This window comes from Littorina saxatilis, linkage group LG12 (genome assembly GCF_037325665.1).
Source record: "Littorina saxatilis isolate snail1 linkage group LG12, US_GU_Lsax_2.0, whole genome shotgun sequence".
NCBI classification, from domain to species: domain Eukaryota; kingdom Metazoa; phylum Mollusca; class Gastropoda; order Littorinimorpha; family Littorinidae; genus Littorina; species Littorina saxatilis.
The window spans coordinates 49,689,336-49,708,459 of NC_090256.1; the positions used below are offsets into that span (position 1 = coordinate 49,689,336).

General features: G+C 40.7%; 2 protein-coding genes across 2 annotated transcripts in view; one reads left to right on the plus strand and one right to left on the minus strand.

Moving 5' to 3' along the window:
• LOC138982153 (synaptic vesicular amine transporter-like) overlaps nt 1-18,107 on the plus strand; it is an 86,291-nt gene extending 68,184 nt beyond the window's left edge. Inside the window, exons 8-16 of the mRNA XM_070355374.1 lie at nt 1,291-1,392; nt 3,583-3,678; nt 4,335-4,413; nt 9,775-9,826; nt 10,673-10,736; nt 13,127-13,246; nt 14,809-14,854; nt 15,353-15,440; nt 16,264-18,107. Coding sequence (XP_070211475.1) covers nt 1,291-1,392; nt 3,583-3,678; nt 4,335-4,413; nt 9,775-9,826; nt 10,673-10,736; nt 13,127-13,246; nt 14,809-14,854; nt 15,353-15,440; nt 16,264-16,368 — 752 coding nt within the window. The 3' untranslated portion in view covers nt 16,369-18,107. The remainder of the gene's footprint in view (nt 1-1,290; nt 1,393-3,582; nt 3,679-4,334; nt 4,414-9,774; nt 9,827-10,672; nt 10,737-13,126; nt 13,247-14,808; nt 14,855-15,352; nt 15,441-16,263) is intronic.
• LOC138982156 (uncharacterized) overlaps nt 1-19,124 on the minus strand; it is a 383,732-nt gene that overhangs the window by 180,945 nt on the left and 183,663 nt on the right. The window lies entirely within an intron of this gene.

A 19,124-nucleotide genomic window follows, 5' to 3' on the forward strand; every position in this document is an offset into this window, starting at 1 on the left:
TTGCTAAAGAATATTTTGGACTTTATTAATAGAATCTGTAACAGTTTTTCATAATCTTTTTAATTTTTATTTATTTATTATATTAGCATATATCATGATTGTATTGATTGTATTTATTGTTCAAAATGCCCCCAGGGGTTATGGACTAATAAAAAACTTGAAACTTGAAACTTGAACATTTTGTAAATCACAAGAGATCCGTTCAAGCTTTACTTCGGAAGAAGACCAGTCTTTCACCTGTTGATTATTGGTACGTGTCAAAGTGGAAGGGTGCTTTTATTCAATGCAAAAATGCTGGAAGGGTGCTCTTATTCAATGCAAAAAAAATGGTGGAAGGGTGCTCTTATGCAATGCAAAATGGTGAAAGGGTGCTCTTATTCAATGCAAAATGGTGGAAGGATCTGTGGTGGGGGATTTCTTCTTCTTCTTCTTCTTCTGCGTTCGTGGGCTGAAACTCCCACGTACACTCGTGTTTTTTTGCACGAGTGGAATTTTACGTGTATGACCGTTTCTTACCCCACCATTTAGGCAGCCATACGCCGTTTTCGGAGGAAGCATGCTGGGTATTTTCGTGTTTCTATAACCCACCGAACTCTGACATGGATTACAGGATCTTTTTCGTGCGCACTTGGTCTTGTGCTTGCGTGTACACACGGGGGTGTTCGGACACCGAGGAGAGTCTGCACACAAAGTTGACTCTGAGAAATAAAGCTCTCGCCGAACGTGGGGACGAACTCACGCTGACAGCGGCCAACTGGATACAAATCCAGCGCGCTACCGACTGAGCTACATCCCCGCCCGGTGGTGGGGGACACGATGGGTTACTTGAGAATGACGGCACCGTTAAAGGGCCGCTGGTCTGGTCAGGCTTTTACATGGGTTAACACCCCTCCACTTGGTCACATACCTGGCTGCTTCTTCTGATGAGGTGGACCTGTTTTGCGAATTGATTTCCGAAAAAGGCACCAGTGCCTTGTACTAAATTAATGATTTGTAAACATGACCACTGTGCACAGAGGGCCCCCCAAGTTTTGATGTTTGGTATTTAACTAGGTGGAGGGTCTTATCCCTTGTAAAAGCCTCACCAGATCTGAGACGGTACGGCAAACTGGAACAGTTTTGACGAGGCGGAGTGGACCTTGCGCGACAACAAGGACGTGGGGGGGGGGGGGGGGGGGGCTTTGAGTCCTCACATGAAGATTACTTATTAGAGACATGTGTGTGATGATATGCTAAGAAGCGGAGTGGACCTTCAAGAAGGAAACCCCTTTTGTACGTTCTGTTTTCTAGGTCTACAGTTGATAGCCATGAGGCCATCGGTCAAACCAGATTCCCAAGAAGGGCCATCCCTGAAAGAGCTGGTCAAGGATCCCTACATTCTCTTGGCTGCAGGTAATTTTTCATTTTTCCTGCATGCTCTTGACTGCAGGTAATCTATCATTTTCACTACATGCTCTTGTCTTGGCTGCAGGTAATCTATCATTTTCACTACATGCTCTTGTCTTGGCTGCAGGTAATCTATCATTTTCACTACATGCTCTTGTCTTGGCTGCAGGTAATCTATCATTTTCCCTACATTCCCTTGGCTGCAAGTAATCTATCATTTCCCTACATTCCCTTGGCTGCAAGTAATCTATCATTTTCTCTACATGCTCTTGTTTTGGCTGCAGGTAATCTATCATTTTCCCTACATTCCCTTGGCTGCAAGTAATCTATCATTTTCCCTACATTCCCTTGGCTGCAGGTAATCTATCATTTTCACTACATGCTCTTGTCTTGGCTGCAGATAATCTATCATTTTCCCTACATTCCCTTGGCTGCAAGTAATCTATCATTTCCCTACATTTTTGGATCGATTTCTAAAATTGTAATCGAAGTACTTAATTAACCATGTTCGTGAATTGTGATCACATTTTTAGAGTAAACTTGATATATTTATTATATTTTTAGATTCAGAATTTGATGAAGAATAAGATGCAATTATTTTTAAATCCGTTTGCGAAAATTCGATTTTAATGACAACTTTAATGAGCAAACTCATCAACTAATTGTTAAGTTTGCGAGCTGCAATACAATCCCATAGTCCGGACTTTGTCAAAGATTGCTTGACCAAAATGTAGTCAAAACTTGACTGAGTGTAAAAAACAAAACAATGGTATAGGTTATTAGAACGTTTAAGTCATTACATAAAAAAACGTTACAATTAGAATTTGTTTACAGGAGATATACCTTCAGATATATAACATTTGTAATGTATCAAACGTTCCCATCACCCACCATTCTTGCTTTTTGATCCTGAATTTTGGAACAGTGGCAGTCTGTCTGTTTTCGAAGATGTACTGGATCTAACAGATTTGCCAACATGGGGTTATGCAAGGATGAAAACGTGTTTTTACATTTAGTCAAGTTTTGACTAAATGTTTCAACGTAGAGGGTGAATCGAGACGAGGGTCGGGGTGTATGTGTGTGTGTGTGTGTGTGTGTGTGTGTGTGTGTGTGTGTGTGTGTGTGTGTGTGTGTGCGTGTGTGTGTGTGTGTGTGTGTGTGTGTGTGTCTCTGTCTGTCTGTCTGTCTGTGCGTGTGTGTGTGTAGAGCGATTCAGACCAAACTACTGGACCGATCTTTATGAAATTTGACATGAGAGTTCCTGGGAATGATATCCCCGGACGTTTTTTTCATTTTTTCGATAAATACCTTTGATGACGTCATATCCGGCTTTTTGTAAATGTTGAGGCAGCACTGTCACACCCTCATTTTTCAATCAAATTGATTGAAATTTTGGCCAAGCAATCTTCGACGAAGGCCGGACTTCGGTATTGCATTTCAGCTTGGTGGCTTAAAAATTAATTGATGACTTTGGTCATTAAAAATCTGAAAATTGTAAACAAAATAATTTGTTTTTAAAACGATCCAAATTTACGTTTATCTTATTATTCATCATTTTCTGATTCCAAAAACATATAAATATGTTATATTCGGATTAAAAACAAGCTCTGAAAATTAAAAATATAAAAATTATTATTAAAATAAAATTTCCGAAATCGATTTAAAAACAATTTCATCTTATTCCTTGTGGGTTCCTGATTCCAAAAACATATAGATGTGATATGTTTGGATTAAAAACACGCTCAGAAAGTTAAAAAGAATAGAGATAAAGAAAAGCGTGCTATCCTTCTCAGCGCAACTACTACCCCGCTCTTCTTGTCAATTTCACTGCCTTTGCATCGAGCGGTGGACTGACGATGCTACGAGTGTACACGCTCTTGCTGTAAAAATGCAGTGAGTTCAGTTTCATTCTGTTAGTTCGACAGCTTGACTAAATGTTGTAATTTCGCCTTACGCGACTTGTTTTGTTAATACGGTACAAAAGCAAAAGAACACGAATATGTCATTATCAAATGCACTCGCTGTGATCATTTATTGTATACTAGATCCCATGGCTTTGTAAAACAGCAATACAATACGAAGATGTCATTATTAGGTGTTACTTGTTGTGCTCATTTATTGCGTACTAGTTTCCATGGCTTTGTAAATCATGAATGTGGACAATACACTGTTTAAACCAAGATGTCTTCCATGCAGGTTCTATTACCTTCGCGAACATGGGAATCGCCATGATGGAACCCTCGCTGCCTATCTGGATGTACCGTACCATGGGGGCTCCGGAATGGCAGCAAGGTATATATGTCATGTGGAAACAAATAAGGGACAAGGGAGGGGAGAAGGGGGGAGAGACAGAAAGACAGAAAGACAGAGAGAGAGAGAGAGGGAGAGAGAGAGAGAGAGAGAGAAGAGAGAGAGAGAGAGAGAGCTAGAGAGAGAGAGAGAGGGGGGGGAGGGGAGAGAGAGAGAGGGAGGAAGAGAGAGATGGGTGAGAGGAAGAGACAGACAGAGAGACAAACATATCGACAGAGAGAGAAAGAGAGAGAGAGACAGGAAGAGAGAAATGGAGGAGGGAAGAAGAGAGTGGTGGGGGAGAGAGAACGCAGCCAAAGCAGAAACTTCTGTGTCTAATAACTTATGAATGTGTTGTGCTGGGTGTATATATATATACGAGTGTACGTACAATACGTAAGTGTGTGTCATTGCGTGTTTGTTTGTTTGTTTGTTTGTTTGTTTGTTTGCTTAACGCCCAAGTCCACCACGAAGGGTGATATCAGGGCGGTGCTGCTTTGACATTTAACGCGGTGCGCCACACACAAGACAGCAGTCGCAGCACAGGCTTCATGTCTCACCCAGTCACAGTATCCTGACACCGGACCAACCAGTGTCATTGCGTGTCTGACCGTTTGTGTCTGCTTGATTTATTGTATCCCACAACTTGTTTGTTTCAGGAATCGCCTTCTTACCTGCCAGCCTCTCCTACATGTTGGGCACCAATCTGTTTGGTCCACTCGGCCATAAAATGGGCAGGTAGGTGAGACGCCTGGTTTCAAGGTGATACTAATAACGTAGACGCTACGTGCTAACACAGTATTAGCAGTGAGGTACTTAATTAACGCGGCGAAAACTTTGCTAGAAGTGCAGAACCGATCTGTAGGATTCAAAATGGCGTCCGAAAGTCGGACCTCAACTCGTAGACCTGTTTTCAAGCGATACAGTGTTCTGGAAGCTCTACAAGAAGTGATTTGTGGATTACCACACAGAAGAATACTTGTATGGGCTGTAATGTGAGTACCTGATGTGAGTACAGACAATTACTGGTCTGTCACTCCTAGATATGTTTTTTCAAGTTTGGGTAATGGTTTGTCCTGTTTTGACTCTAATGCATCCTCCAAGAAGCTGGTTGGCGTTGTTAACTGCAGATCGGTCTTTTGGAGACAAGTATTGTTAACCTGGCTAGACAACAAACACATTTTGTATGAAAAGTATGATGCCACACCTGTTCCATTGATGAATCAATGTATATGGAACAACATGAATATACAATATAAACATAAATGCCTCTTTTTCAAAGATTTTATTAAATGTCATATTTATCATGTAAAGGATGTCGTGAATGAAATCGGTGACATGATTTCATTTGAAGAATTATGTCAAAAGGTTGGTTATAAACCAGCCAGACAATTTGAGTATAATGCGTTATGTACAGCACTTAAAACAAAACTGATTAACGCATTGCCATACCGATATGTTCTGTTGCAGGGTTTGACTCGTATTGGTAATATTACACCAAGGGAAATAAGAACTGTTTTGGTTAATTTCGAGGTACAAACTCCGAGCGCCTGTTCTTTTTGGCAAAGAAAGCATAATGTTGTTCTGGAATCAAGACACTGGCTGTTAGCTGTTAATTGTACAAAAGAAGAACGACTGCGTCTGCTTCATTGGAAAATTTTACACAGAATTTACCCAACGAATATTTTACTAAACAAGATGGGTTTATGTCAAACTAATAATTGTGAAGTTTGTAATGAACTGGATACACTTGAGCACTTCTTTTTATATTTAGTCAAGTTTTGACTAAATATTTTAACGTAGAGGGGGGAATCGAGACGAGGGTCGTGGTGTATGTGTGTGTGTGTGTGTGTGTGTGTGTGTGTGTGTGTGTGTGTCTGTGTGTGTGTGTAGAGCGATTCAGACTAAACTACTGGACCGATCTTTATAAAATTTGACATGAGAGTTCCTGGGTATGAAATCCCCGAACGTTTTTTTCATTTTTTTGATAAATGTCTTTGATGACGTCATATCCGGCTTTTCGTGAAAGTTGAGGCGGCACTGTCACGCCCTCATTTTTCAACCAAATTGGTTCAAATTTTGGTCAAGTAATCTTCGACGAAGCCCGGGGTTCGGTATTGCATTTCAGCTTGGTGGCTTAAAAATTAATTAATGACTTTGGTCATTAAAAATCGGAAAATTGTAAAAAAAAATAAAAATTTATAAAACGATCCAAATTTACGTTTATCTTATTCTCCATCATTTGCTGATTCCAAAAACATATAAATATGTTATATTTGGATTAAAAACAAGCTCTGAAAATTAAAGATATAAAAATTATTATCAAAATTAAATTGTCCAAATCAATTTAAAAACACTTTCATCTTATTCCTTGTCGGTTCCTGATTCCAAAAACATATAGATATGATATGTTTGGATTAAAAACACGCTCAGAAAGTTAAAACAAAGAGAGGTACAGAAAAGCGTGCTATCCTTCTGACTTAGCGCAACTACTACCCCGCTCTTCTTGTCAATTTCACTGCCTTTGCCATGAGCGGTGGCCTGACGATGCTACGAGTAAAATGGCATTGCGTTCAGTTTCATTCTGTGAGTTCGACAGCTACTTGACTAAATATTGTATTTTCGCCTTACGCGACTTGTTTCATTGTCAAGAGGTGAGGAACGTTTGGAAACTATGTAAAGACTTTATTTATAAGCAAATTTATTATAATATAACTTTGAATGAAACAGATATATTATTTGGTTTTTGGAATGAAAATTCAAAAAACTATCAAATTTATTTGATAAATTATTGTATTTTGATAACAAAAATGACCATAGGAAAATTTAAGTACATGGGAAGAAGTTAGACTTACGTATTTTATTGGAATTAGAGTTAAACATTAGACAGAAGTTTATGTTTTGTATAATATAAAGTTGATTATGTTATACAGAAAACAAGTCGCGTAAGGCGAAAATACAACATTTAGTCAAGTAGCTGTCGAACTCACAGAATGAAACTAAACTCAATGCAACGCAGCAAGACCGTATACTCGTAGCATCGTCAGTCCACCGCGCACGGCAAAGGCAGTGAAATTGACAGGAAGAGCGGGGTAGTACTTGCGCTGAGAAGGATAGCACGCTTTTCTGTACCTCTCTTTGTTTTAACTTTCTGAGCGTGTTTTTAATCCAAACATATCATATCTATATGTTTTTGGAATCAAGAACCGACAAGGAATAAGATAAAAGTGTTTTTAAATTGATTTCAAAAATTTAATTTTGATAATAATTTTTATATATGTAATTTTGAGAGCTTGTTTTTAATCCGAATATAACAAACTTATATGTTTTTGGAATTAGCAAATGATGGAGAATAAGATGAACGTACATTTGGATCGTTTTAGAAAAAAATATATTTTTTTACAATTTTTAGATTTTTAATGACCAAAGTCATTAATTAATTTTTAAGCCACCAAGCTGAAATGCAATACCGAAGTCTGGGCTTCGTCGAAGACTACTTGATCAAAATTTCAACCAATTTGGTTGAACAATGAGAGCGTGACGGTGCCGCCTCAACTTTCACGAAAAGCCGGATATGACGTCATCAAAGACATTTATCAAAAAAAGGAAAAAAACGTTCGGGGATATCATACCCAGGAACTCTCATGTCAAATTTCATAAAGATCGGTCCTGTAGTTCTGATTCCAAAAACATATAGATATGATATGTTTGGATTAAAAACACGCTCAGAAAGTTAAAACAAAGAGAGGTACAGAAAAGCGTGCTATCCTTCTTAGCGCAACTACTACCCCGCTCTTCTTGTCAATTTCACTGCCTTTGCCATGAGCGGTGGACTGACGATGCTACGAGTATACGGTCTTGCTGAAAAATGGCATTGCGTTCAGTTTCATTCTGTGAGTTCGACAGCTTGACTAAATATTGTATTTTCGACTTACGCGACTTGTTTTTTTCATCTCCCAGCACTGAAAATTTTTTTGCCAAGTGGTGTCTGTCTGTGAACATTGTTCTAGAATTCATCTTTTAGCACAATATTAGCGACACTGTTTGGACAATTCTATTAAAATTAGGCGTACAAACTGATTTTGTTTCGGGGAATCCTCTCAGAGGATCAGAATTTTCATATAATATCATCGGAAGCTGTTACAACGGGAAAATGTGAAACTTTTGTCACTTTTTAACATGGAATTTCATCTTTGAGCGTTTCAAGCGGACTTTAATAAAATAGTTATTTGCGAATTAAGCAGCGGAAGACACTCACCGGTTCAACATGTGTATGGTCATTAAACCTCAAAACATTTCAGTAAGTGGTTTAGACAAACACCTCGGAAATGTGAGGGTGACTGGTTTGTAGCTGAAGAGTTTTTTTCTAAAGTGTGTTCTAAATACAAATGACGTACTGGTAATGATGTAATGAGTTGTTCTAATCTTGTTCTTGGAACTCTTGCTGTTCCAAGCTTGTTCTTAGCAAGTCTTGGTGACGAGAACAAAGACTATCAATGAAATCTTTAGAAATAACCTCTGACAACGACGACGATGACGACGACGATAACAACAACAACAACAAATGACATCGACGACGACGACGACAACAACAACAACAACAACAACAACAACAACAACAACAACAACAACAACAACAACAACAAAAACAACAACACGAGAACAACAACAATCACGACAACGAACATGACAACAACAACACCAACAACTACGACGACAACTACAACGACTGGGTTATGATGACATCACCAATGATTTATCAAATGTTCAGTGTCAAGGCTGTTAAAAAATCGTTAAATCCTATTTCTTCACTGATTCTTATGAAATTTTAAAGGTAGGTTTGTTGTCCCCAACTTATTTTCACTCCATACTTTTCCAGAAGAAAAACATAATGCTGTGACGTTTACATGACGTTTTTTTTAATCAAGAATTTTACGTCATTGGTCATTGTTTATTTACATTCTCATTCATTTCACTGAAGAAGGGCGTGGCCCGAAAGTCTTTGAAAATTGGTGTTTACTGTGTTTTTTTCTAATTAATTAGAAAAACATAATTTTGGCAGTTAAAAACCGTTAAATTTCAATTCTTCACCGATATTTATGAAATTTTGTGGGTAGGTTCGTTGTCCCCAACTGATTTTCACTCTATACTTTTCCAGAAGAAAGACATAATTTTGGCAGTTAAAAAACGTTAAATTTCAATTCTTCACCTATCTTTATGAAATTTAGTGGGTGGGTCCGTTGTCCCAAACTGAATTTTAAGACATACTTTTCCAGACAAAAAACCTTATTTTTGGCAGTTAAAAACCGTTAAATCTCAATTCTTCATCGATATTTATGAAATTTTGTGGGTAGGTTCGTTGTCCCCAACTGATTTTCACTCCATACTTTTTCAGAAGAAAAACATAATTTTGGCAGTTAAAAACCGTTACATTTAAATTTTCACCTATCTTTATGAAATTTAGTGGGTGGGTCCGTTGTCCCAAACTGAATTTCAAGACAAACTATTCCAGTCAAAAAAACTTATTTTTGGCAGTTAAAAACCGTTAAGTCTCAATTCTACACCGATATTTATGACATTTTGTGGGTAGGTTTGTTGTCAGATTTGACATGATGGCAGAATTGAAAGTGTGAGATATCCTGATGTTTCACAATTTATGCTGCATAATTCAGCCCCATAGGCGCTTGAATTTTAGGTGGAGTTGGGTTTTTTTTCAGCCCAAACCAGTAACCCCCACATGGTTTTCATGTCCCTTTCTGAGAGACTTCAAGAAGTTTCAATTTGACGTCATGATTAGCCTGCCGCATTAGCAAGTATGAAAACACGTCATCGATGACACATTTTAAGAGAGAGAGAGAGAGAGAGAGAGAGAGAGAGAGAGAGAGAGAGAGAGAGAGAGAGAGAGAGAGAGAGAGAGAGAGAGAGAGAGAGAGAGAGAGAGAGAATCATGTACACACAGATAGACGACTTCGCTTGGGGTATGTACTGCCCGGCAGTACACATCTACTTTATTATTATTATATTTTTTTTTCTTGGGGGGGGGGGGGGGGTCCTGGTTCCTGATTTAATTGTATGTTTCGCTTTGTTCCTTTTTCACAGATGGCGAAGTGCGATGGTGGGCATGATGATTATTGGACTATGTCTATTCGCGGTGAGTTTTAACTTATACGTACATGTCTATAAGAATATGTTCTTGTCATCGTACAGATTGTAAGTATGCCCTCCTATCTACATCCATCAGTGTATGCACGTGCACCTCGTTAAGATGAAAGTACTCTAGTCTGACCCCATTACCGCATTAGGTAAAATGTATGAAATGAGTGTGTAGAGGTGAGAAGGGCGGCAGAGAGGCGCCGGTTTGAGAGGGGGTCTTTAAAAGGCAAATATGAGGTTAGAGAGTTTAAAGAACGATTGCTTAAGCCTGATAACTGTTTGGCGAAGTCGACTTCGTGAAGTCTACTTTACGAAGCTCGCTGTACGCGTACGAAGTTTTGGCACTGAATTATTGTTAAAAATACAAATTCGTTCTCAATGAAAGAAAGCCTCTAGGCATGTTTTCCAAGGCATATTACCTGCATGCTACTAAAAGCGCACCAGTGCGATTTCCTCTGTATGCCTGTCTATCTGCCTGTCTGTCTGTCTGTCCATATGTCTGTCTGTCTGTCTAACTGTCCGTTCGTCTGTCCATCTGCCTGTCAGCATTCCTGTCTGGCTTTCTGCCTGTCTGTCTACCCGTCTTTCTGTCTGCCAACCTTTATGTCTGTCTGCATGCATGCATAGCCTACCTTCCTTCCTGTTTGTCCGTCTGTGTGCCTGCCTGTCTGTTCGTGTGTCTGTCTGTCTGTTCATCTGTCTGTGTGTCTGTGTGCCTGCCTGTATCTCTTTCTGCATGTCTGTCTGCCCGTCTTTCTGTCTGCCTTCCTGCCTGTTTGTCCGTCTGTGTGTCGATGTGCCTGCCTGTCTGTCTATCTGAAACCATCGTCTGCTCTTTGTCCAGATTCCGTTCTCCACGAATATAGGACACTTGATCGCTCCAAACTTTGGAATGGGGCTTGCAATAGGTAAGGGTGTTGTTTACATATTTATTCTGCTTTGCTTGTCCATTTGAATAATCATAGAATATACCAACAATGCCTTAAAATGTATTATAAGCTTTTCTTTTCTTTATCGTGTTCTCTGTTTTATTAGAAATGCGATTTGGTGCCAAAAGAAAAATGTCCGTGTTTGTGTAAAATGAACATGAATTACATTAAAAACTTTTTTTATTTTATCTTATCTTAAATGAGCGTAACTCTGGCTGTTTGTCTCCGTGTGACTGTTTGTCTCCGTGTGACTGTTTGGCCGTCTGTCTGTTAACCTATGTTATCCGCGGTATTGTAGTTTCAGCAGCGTTGTAGTTTATCATAATTAAATGGACATTTTTCTCTCTTGCCTAAACACTCTCCACCTCTTGTTTGTTTGTTTGTTTGTTTGTTTGTTTGTTTGTTTAAATCTTAAACAAATGAGGCAGAGCGCCAAATTTAAAGATCTGATAATCAAAGGGAACTAAGCACCCTGAATTCATACAAAGTGAGAGTTGTGCGGAACCAGTCTTCTGGCACCTGATAAAATAATAAGCAATGACATGAACAAGCGACTTTCATCCTCCTAAAAGATGATCGCCGCCAGCTCACATGTTCTTCATTCTCTAAGGCACGCGGACTAACACTTAGATTACGTACACTGTCATACACAAGAACCAGCTTTCAGTCCTGACCGGACATGGTCCCTCGATCAAGACTGCTTTTTACAGAACAAATACACACACAAAAACACATTGTTACAGGGTTGCCTCGAAAGAATATGTGAGAATCTTAAAGGCTGCCATAGTCGTAGCGTTCATTCGTTAATTCATATTGTTTACATGTGCCAATAATGTATATTATTCCCCCCTCTGCTTCTTTACCTCTGTAAACTTGTAGGGGTAGTTATTTTTCGATAATGACCCAGCAACCAAACAAATAACGACCCAGCAACAGCCTGAATCCTCGATAGTGCAATGGGTTGAGAGGTTGTTCTGTTTCGGTACTACTTTTTGCGACTGAAAAGTTCCGAACGCTCTAATGTACGAAGTATACATCTCTGGAGCAAACAATACAAACATACCGCATTTAAATTAACAACTACAGGCCTGAACACATGAATCTCCATATAAAATCCATGAGTTCGGTTGTTTTCTGAATCTCATCTGCCGTGCCGTCAAGCCGTTCATCACAAGCAATTTCCCAAGGCAAGTAACTCATACTTTGTCTAGCGACAAGAGTAGTTCCCCTTCTTTTCACTCAGTTCCTTCGACAACAGACTGCAATCCGACGGTCAGTTTTCAACAATATTTCATTTAATAAACAGATCACACGCAACCAAATGCACACATCTCATCAATTTAAACAACATAAAGGGGTTTCATACACTATTTTCTCCAGAAAACTGAACTTCATACAGTTTTTAACGTTGGAACACGGGTGCAAAAGTTCGTCTGCTAGTCCCATTTGACGAAAAAACATTATTCTAAGCGATACCAAAACATATACAGAACACACAATATCTGCCTTTGCCGCCACAGCAGAATAACAGCATATCTGTGTACTTGATTTTAGCCCAAAATAGGAAAACTGACAAGAAGTGTTAACAGAATGGAATGATTTGCACGGAACTATACAACCGCGCATTAATCGATCGCCTGCGCAGGTTGACTGGTTGAGAGAATAGGATTCGATCAAACTTTCGCAAAAAAACTCCTCTTTTCTTTGAATAACTGAAGAAAGGAGGAATAAAGAGGTTACACACCTCGTCTCAGTGATTATAAAAAATAATGGTCTCAGTTCGCGGTCATGAAAAAGCTCGCTAAAGCTCGCATTTTTCATGATCCGCTAACTTCGACCATTATTTTTGATAATCACTGAGACTCGGCATGTAACCTCTACAAACTGTACCTAAGGGGATATAATAACGATTGGCTGTAGCTTTCGAACACAGAAAAAATTTATTTCAGTATTGCAAAGTGGTGTTCATAGTGTCGAATGTAAACAGAACAGTCTCAAACGCCATCGTTGGTTTACGAAACGTCAAGAAGTGACGTCAACGGTCTAAAAATAGCCCAAGTCCTGGAGAACTGTTGCTAAACAATGCAATAAAGAATTAATTATTTCTCGTAATTGGTAAGGACTTCAAACCTAAAACTTTGCAGGAAGCTTAATTTATACATCCCCGCAACCATGGGAAAAGCCCTGGAAGTAATTAAACTAATTAAATAGGACTATGTCAGCCTTTAAACAAATGAGGCGGAGCGGTCTTCAAAGATCTGATAAACAAAGGAAGTAAGCGCTCTAAATGGATACGGCGTGTGATTCAGAAGAAATATAAAGTAGTTAATGTTCATGTACAAATACATGTCTATCTTTGCGTTGTTCAGGTATGGTGGACTCCTCCATGATGCCACACATGGGATATCTAGTCGACTTGCGTCATGCAAGTGTGTACGGCAGTGTGTACGCCATCGCTGACGTGGCATTCTGCCTCGGGTTTGCCGTAGGTAAGTTGAGTCAAAATTGTCCATGATGCCATACATGGGATATCTAGTCGACTTGCGTCATGTGAGTGTGTACGGCAGTGTGTACGCCATCGCTGACGTGGCATTCTGCCTCGGGTTTGCCGTAGGTAAGTTGAGTCAAAATTGTCAATGATGCCACACATGGGATATCTAGTCGACTTGCGTCATGTAAGTGTGTACGGCAGTGTGTACGCCATCGCTGACGTGGCATTCTGCCTCGGGTTTGCCGTAGGTAAGTTGAGTCAAAATTGTCAATGATGCCACACATGGGATATCTAGTCGACTTGCGTCATGTAAGTGTGTACGGCAGTGTGTACGCCATCGCTGACGTGGCATTCTGCCTCGGGTTTGCCGTAGGTAAGTTGAGTCAAAATTGTCCATGATGCCATACATGGGATATCTAGTCGACTTGCGTCATGTGAGTGTGTACGGCAGTGTGTACGCCATCGCTGACGTGGCATTCTGCCTCGGGTTTGCCGTAGGTAAGTTGAGTCAAAATTGTCAATGATGCCACACATGGGATATCTAGTCGACTTGCGTCATGCAAGTGTGTACGGCAGTGTGTACGCCATCGCTGACGTGGCATTCTGCCTCGGGTCTGCCGTAGGTAAGTTGAGTCAACATTGTCAATTCCTCCCGGTCCCGGGGGTGGGCGGTAGATCAGTTGGTAGAGAACTGTCTATTGGTTCGAATCCGGACTGGAACGGACACGAGTCAACATTTTGTGCAGGCTCAAAGACGGTATCCAACGCCCGTATCGCCCCCATGGCACGTCAAAGACGGTATCCAACGCCCGTATCGCCCCCATGGCACGTCAAAGACGGTATCCAACGCCCGTATCGCCCCCACGGCACGTCAAAGACGGTATCCAACGCCCGTATCGCCCCCATGGCACGTCAAAGACGGTATCCAACGCCCGTATCGCCCCCATGGCACGCCAAAGACGGTATCCAACGCCCGTATCGCCCCCATGGCACGTCAAAGACGGTATCCAACGCCCGTATCGCCCCCATGGCACGTCAAAGACGGTATCCAACGCCCGTATCGCCCCCATGGCACGTCAAAGACGGTATCCAACGCCCGTATCGCCCCCATGGCACGTCAAAGACGGTATCCAACGCCCGTATCGCCCCCATGGCACGTCAAAGACGGTATCCAACGCCCGTATCGCCCCCATGGCACGTCAAAGACCTCCATCACTCTGCCAGATGTGTAGGAGGCTGATTACACCTAAACACACATCTTTGTAGCGCGTGTGTATGATGGTGCGTGCCTCTGTGTGCCTCGGTTTGTGTGTGTGTGTGTGTGTGTGTGTGTGTGTGTGTGTGTGTGTGTGTGTGTGTGTGTGTGTGTGTGTGTGTGTGTGTGTGTGTGTGTGTGTGAATTGTATGCATAATTGTCAATTCGATAAAGTCAGCAGATTTTTTTTCTTCCTCTTAGTCATATATTCGATAAGATCCTCCTTTTCTTCACTGGAAACGTACTTAAGTTAAGATTTTGATGGCATTTAGGATTCATTATTTTTATCTACTTGTATTTTGCAGGTCCTGCACTGAGCGGAACTATTGTGGACAAACTTGGATTCCACTGGTGAGAATGTGGCTATTGGTCAAGCTTGCGTACATGAGTGTGTGTGTGTGTGTGTGTATGTATGTCTGTCTGTGTGTGTGTGTGTATCTGTGTGTGCGTGTGTGTGTGTGTGTGTGTGTGTGTGTGTGTGTGTGAGTGTACGTGTGTGTGCGCGTGTGTGTGTGTGTGTGTGTGTGTGAGAGAGAGAGAGTGTGTGGGTTGGGTGTGTGTGCATGTGTGTGCGTGCGTGCGTGCGTGCGTGCGTGCGCGCGCACGCGCGTGTGTGTGTGTGTGCTTGTGTTGAACGCTTGTGCGTGCGTGCTCCGTGTGCGAGCGTACGTGCGTGTGTGCGTCTGTGTGAGCGTGAGAGCGTGCGTGCGTGCGTGCCAGTGCGTGCGTTCGTGTGTGTAAGCATGCGTGTTTAGGTGTCTGCCTCTATGTTTGCCGGATTGTTTCTATTTAACAACAATAAAAAAATAAAAAATAAAATCTCAGCTTAAATCATCTTTTTTTTCACAGGATGCTGTGGATTATAGCCATCGTGAACTTAATATATGCTCCCTTCCTTTGGTTCCTGAGAAACCCGCCTGGTAAAGAGGAGAAACAGGTCAGTTCATAATCGCTGTCAGTTTTGCTGTTTCCTTCTTAACATGTACAGCCGCTCCGACCGATTCACTGTTTTCGACAGTGCTGCGTTGCAGGGGAAGCAACTGCAGCATGATTCACAGGCAGAATTGATTATATCCCTTGACTTTCAATTGCTATCTTCATGCCTGTGCTTTTTCTTAAACCTCTACTTATTTTCAACTGTTTATCACACTGCTGCAATTGATCATTGATGCATGATTATACTCAATTGAATAGATATCTTCATGCGCGTAATTCCACCTGTACTCTCATTTTCACTCATGCGTGCGAAAGTCTGAGTGTGTTTGTGTGTGTGTGTGTGTGTGTGTGGGTGTGTGTGTGTGTGTGTTTGTGTGTGTGTGTGTGTGTAATATGTATATGTGTGTGTGTGTGTTTGTGTGTGTGTGTGTGTGGGTGTGTGTGTGTCTGTGTGTGTATATGTGTGTGTGTGTATGTGTGTGGTCAGTTGGGGCATAATTATATCGTTTGTCTTTATCCGCCGGTCAGTGCTAGCTGTGTCTTTCTGTCATGTCTATATAAACAAAATATGTATATATTTTTGGAAATAAAAGACTTGAGGAGACGCGTCCGCCAAAAATAACTAACTATGTACAGCCTAGTTTTCTCTGATGTATTCAATTTGTTTTATTTGTTTTTTTTGTAATCATCGGTATTAAGGGACGTTAAAAAAACACTACAAAAGAACATTGTTTAATTCGTTAATTTGTTTGTTTTGTCTTCGCTTCTGTGTTTATTTTTTTGTTGTTTATTTATTCAAGCTTGTATGATGTATGTGTGTGCAGTGTTTGATCCTGAACGACAAATGTCCAGTGCAGTACGTCACCTACAACCAAACGAGCGAGAGTAACGCCCCTTCCGATGAAGAAGATGGCTACATGGATTACTGAGTTGTCTCCCCTGCCCTTCCTACTTAGGTCCATTTGCGGTTCATGGAGGATGCCCTTCTCGTCTTCTGGAATCGCCGTTAATTCAATTATTTACTATTCATATGGTTATCTATGGATTATTGTTTCCATTTTTGTCAAATGTATTTATTTATTTAGTTATTTACTTGCGGTTGTTGTTTTCTCTATAGTAACATGTGATGTCATGTTAGTCGCAGAAGTGTTTTTTTGTATTGACTGTAACTGTCCAAACATTTGCGTTTTTGAGTGTGTGTGTGTGTGTGTGTGTGTGTGTGTGTGTGTGTGTGTGTGTGTGTGTGTGTGTGTGTGTGTGTGTGTGTGTGTGAAGGGGGTCGGGATATCACCTTTGTTTTACACAGTGATGTCTGTGCGGAAAATTACAAAAGTATGGCAAATGCATTTGAAAATAATGATGTGATGTTACTGATCGCACTTTGTTTGTTTGTGTGTTTATTTGTTTGGTTGTTTTCAGAGAAGAGTGCATATGATGCGAAGAACAGGTTTCTAATGTAATGAGATACTTGATACATTTACATGTACTCTTGATTTGTAAATGAATTCGTGTGATTTGGATCTGTGCTGTTTGTTGTCACAATACTTATGATACGCCTGAAAGTTTCTTTTCGAAGGACAATGCTTAAGTTGTGAGATGTTTGATACATTTGAAAGTACAGGGTGTATAGAATGCATAAAAGGTTGTTAGGTCTGTGCGCTTAAGTGTTTCAGTGTTCCTATGGCAAGGTGACGTGCAGTACTGTTTCTTTTCGAGTCGAATCAATGTTTTTAATGTTTAAGATGTCAGATGAATTTGCAGAATCGCTGCGCGTGTGATTTGATGAACAGCATGCATAGTAAGTTGGAAATGTGCATTGAGCAATTTCAAAGCAATATGACGTGCAGATTAATTCCTTTCGAGGGACATTTTGTTTAATTTTTCAGATCTGGGGCGAATTGGCGAACTCCGAAAATAATTCCCGTCTGTATTGGTTGTGAAAGAGTGAATACTCTTGCTTTTATTGAGACAAACTTTCCATACGTGCTCCTTGTTAACGTGTTTTAGACACACCCCTCGCTAGTGACTTTACTATAATGTCACACGGGAAAGTTTGCCTCAGTAAAAAGCAAGATTATTCACTATTATACAGCCGACACAAACCCAACAGAGTCATTTTCGAACATCGTGTATTTACAAGGATCTCTGTATGCGCAATTGTTGAAAACATATGATGGTTAGTTTATGTGCTTGTAGTTGTTCTCAAAGCAATACAATGCGCAGGGCCATTTCTTTTCTTTAGGAAAATGTTTTTTATTTTTTATTGGTTGGAACTATGTGGTACTGTGAAACTGTTTCTTCTCTGCAGGGCAATGCTTAGTCACCTATGTAAAGAAGACGTGCATGCTACATAGTCTTGTGTTTAGAAGAACATTCCTGATTCATAGACAACTTTAAAGATAGACTGAGTCTCCACGCCGCCATCTTGGAGAGTTTTTTGCCGAATCGGGCCGATTTGAAGAGTTCGAGGAATCTAGTGTACCTTAATTAAGACGCACCTGGCTCGGTTTGCTCAATAAAGCACCAGAAGTATGCTAAATAATTAAATCAAAATGAGTAAATTGGCATTTGGTCGCGACCGAGCTCTCCACCATTTGAAGATTAAAATTGGCCGTCAAGACTGGTTTTCGCCTGCTGTCATGACAACTGGCAAAAAATGGCGGACGAACCGGACGTATCTTGAACTTGAACTTGAACTTGAAGTTTACTATGTGGTAGGCTGTGTAGCCTTTACATAGGTCCTATTACTAGACTGTAGCAAAGAGCTAGTTCATTTCTCAACGAAATTGAGTCCAGAATGAAAAGGAAACCAATGACAGAACCTGAACGGAAGCGACGCAGACGACACACTACCAGAACGCAACAACTTGCGAACCATATTCATAGGATATCAATGGGAACGATGGATACAGGAGGCTGTAAAAGTGTAAGTGTAACCGTTGGGGCAGAATCCGCCGATGAAGCGCTCGCAGAAATGTAAGTACGACAATCCAAGTTCTTGTTGTGTAGATCTAGATCTATACTTTTTCCTGGCCGAAGCCTCATTACATTTTTAATCAGTAATGCTTGCTGGTCCTGCCATTTCACGAAAATGGACCAGCCACTGTTTGTATCCATGTGCACTTTCGTAAATTCCGTCACTTGACGAACTCAGAACTGTCATTTTCTTCACCGCGATACACAGTTCATTGCGAAGATCTTCCTCAGTAAATCGTTCAGATTCCACGTACGATTTGTTATCAAGAAACAACTCAAACGAAAGTTTCAAATCAAACTCATCATCCTCCATCTTGCTTGTCGAAGCACCAAAGTACTGTATCGATGTAGACTAATGAATGCTTGATCAAGCGAGCGCATGCATACGTATTTTTTTTGGCTGTGGCGGCTGATTCTAGTTGTTATGTTTTCGGAACACAAAGTGATGCATTCTCAGTGAACGCACTATACAGAGAGTAAGGCCCGCTTTGCTAGTGACACGCTAGGGTCCGCGCTATACTGTTAGGAGGGGGGGTGGGGGGGTGGGTAACGCCAACTGAGAACCTATCGCCAGGCGAGTCTAACATCACTTACACATGGCTGTGCTTTGTGTACACGGGTGTATGAGACTGTCTAGCGCCACCATTGTTTCTGTTGCTATTTATAAACTATGACGTGGACATCATTTGTAAACATTGCCGAGCAGGAT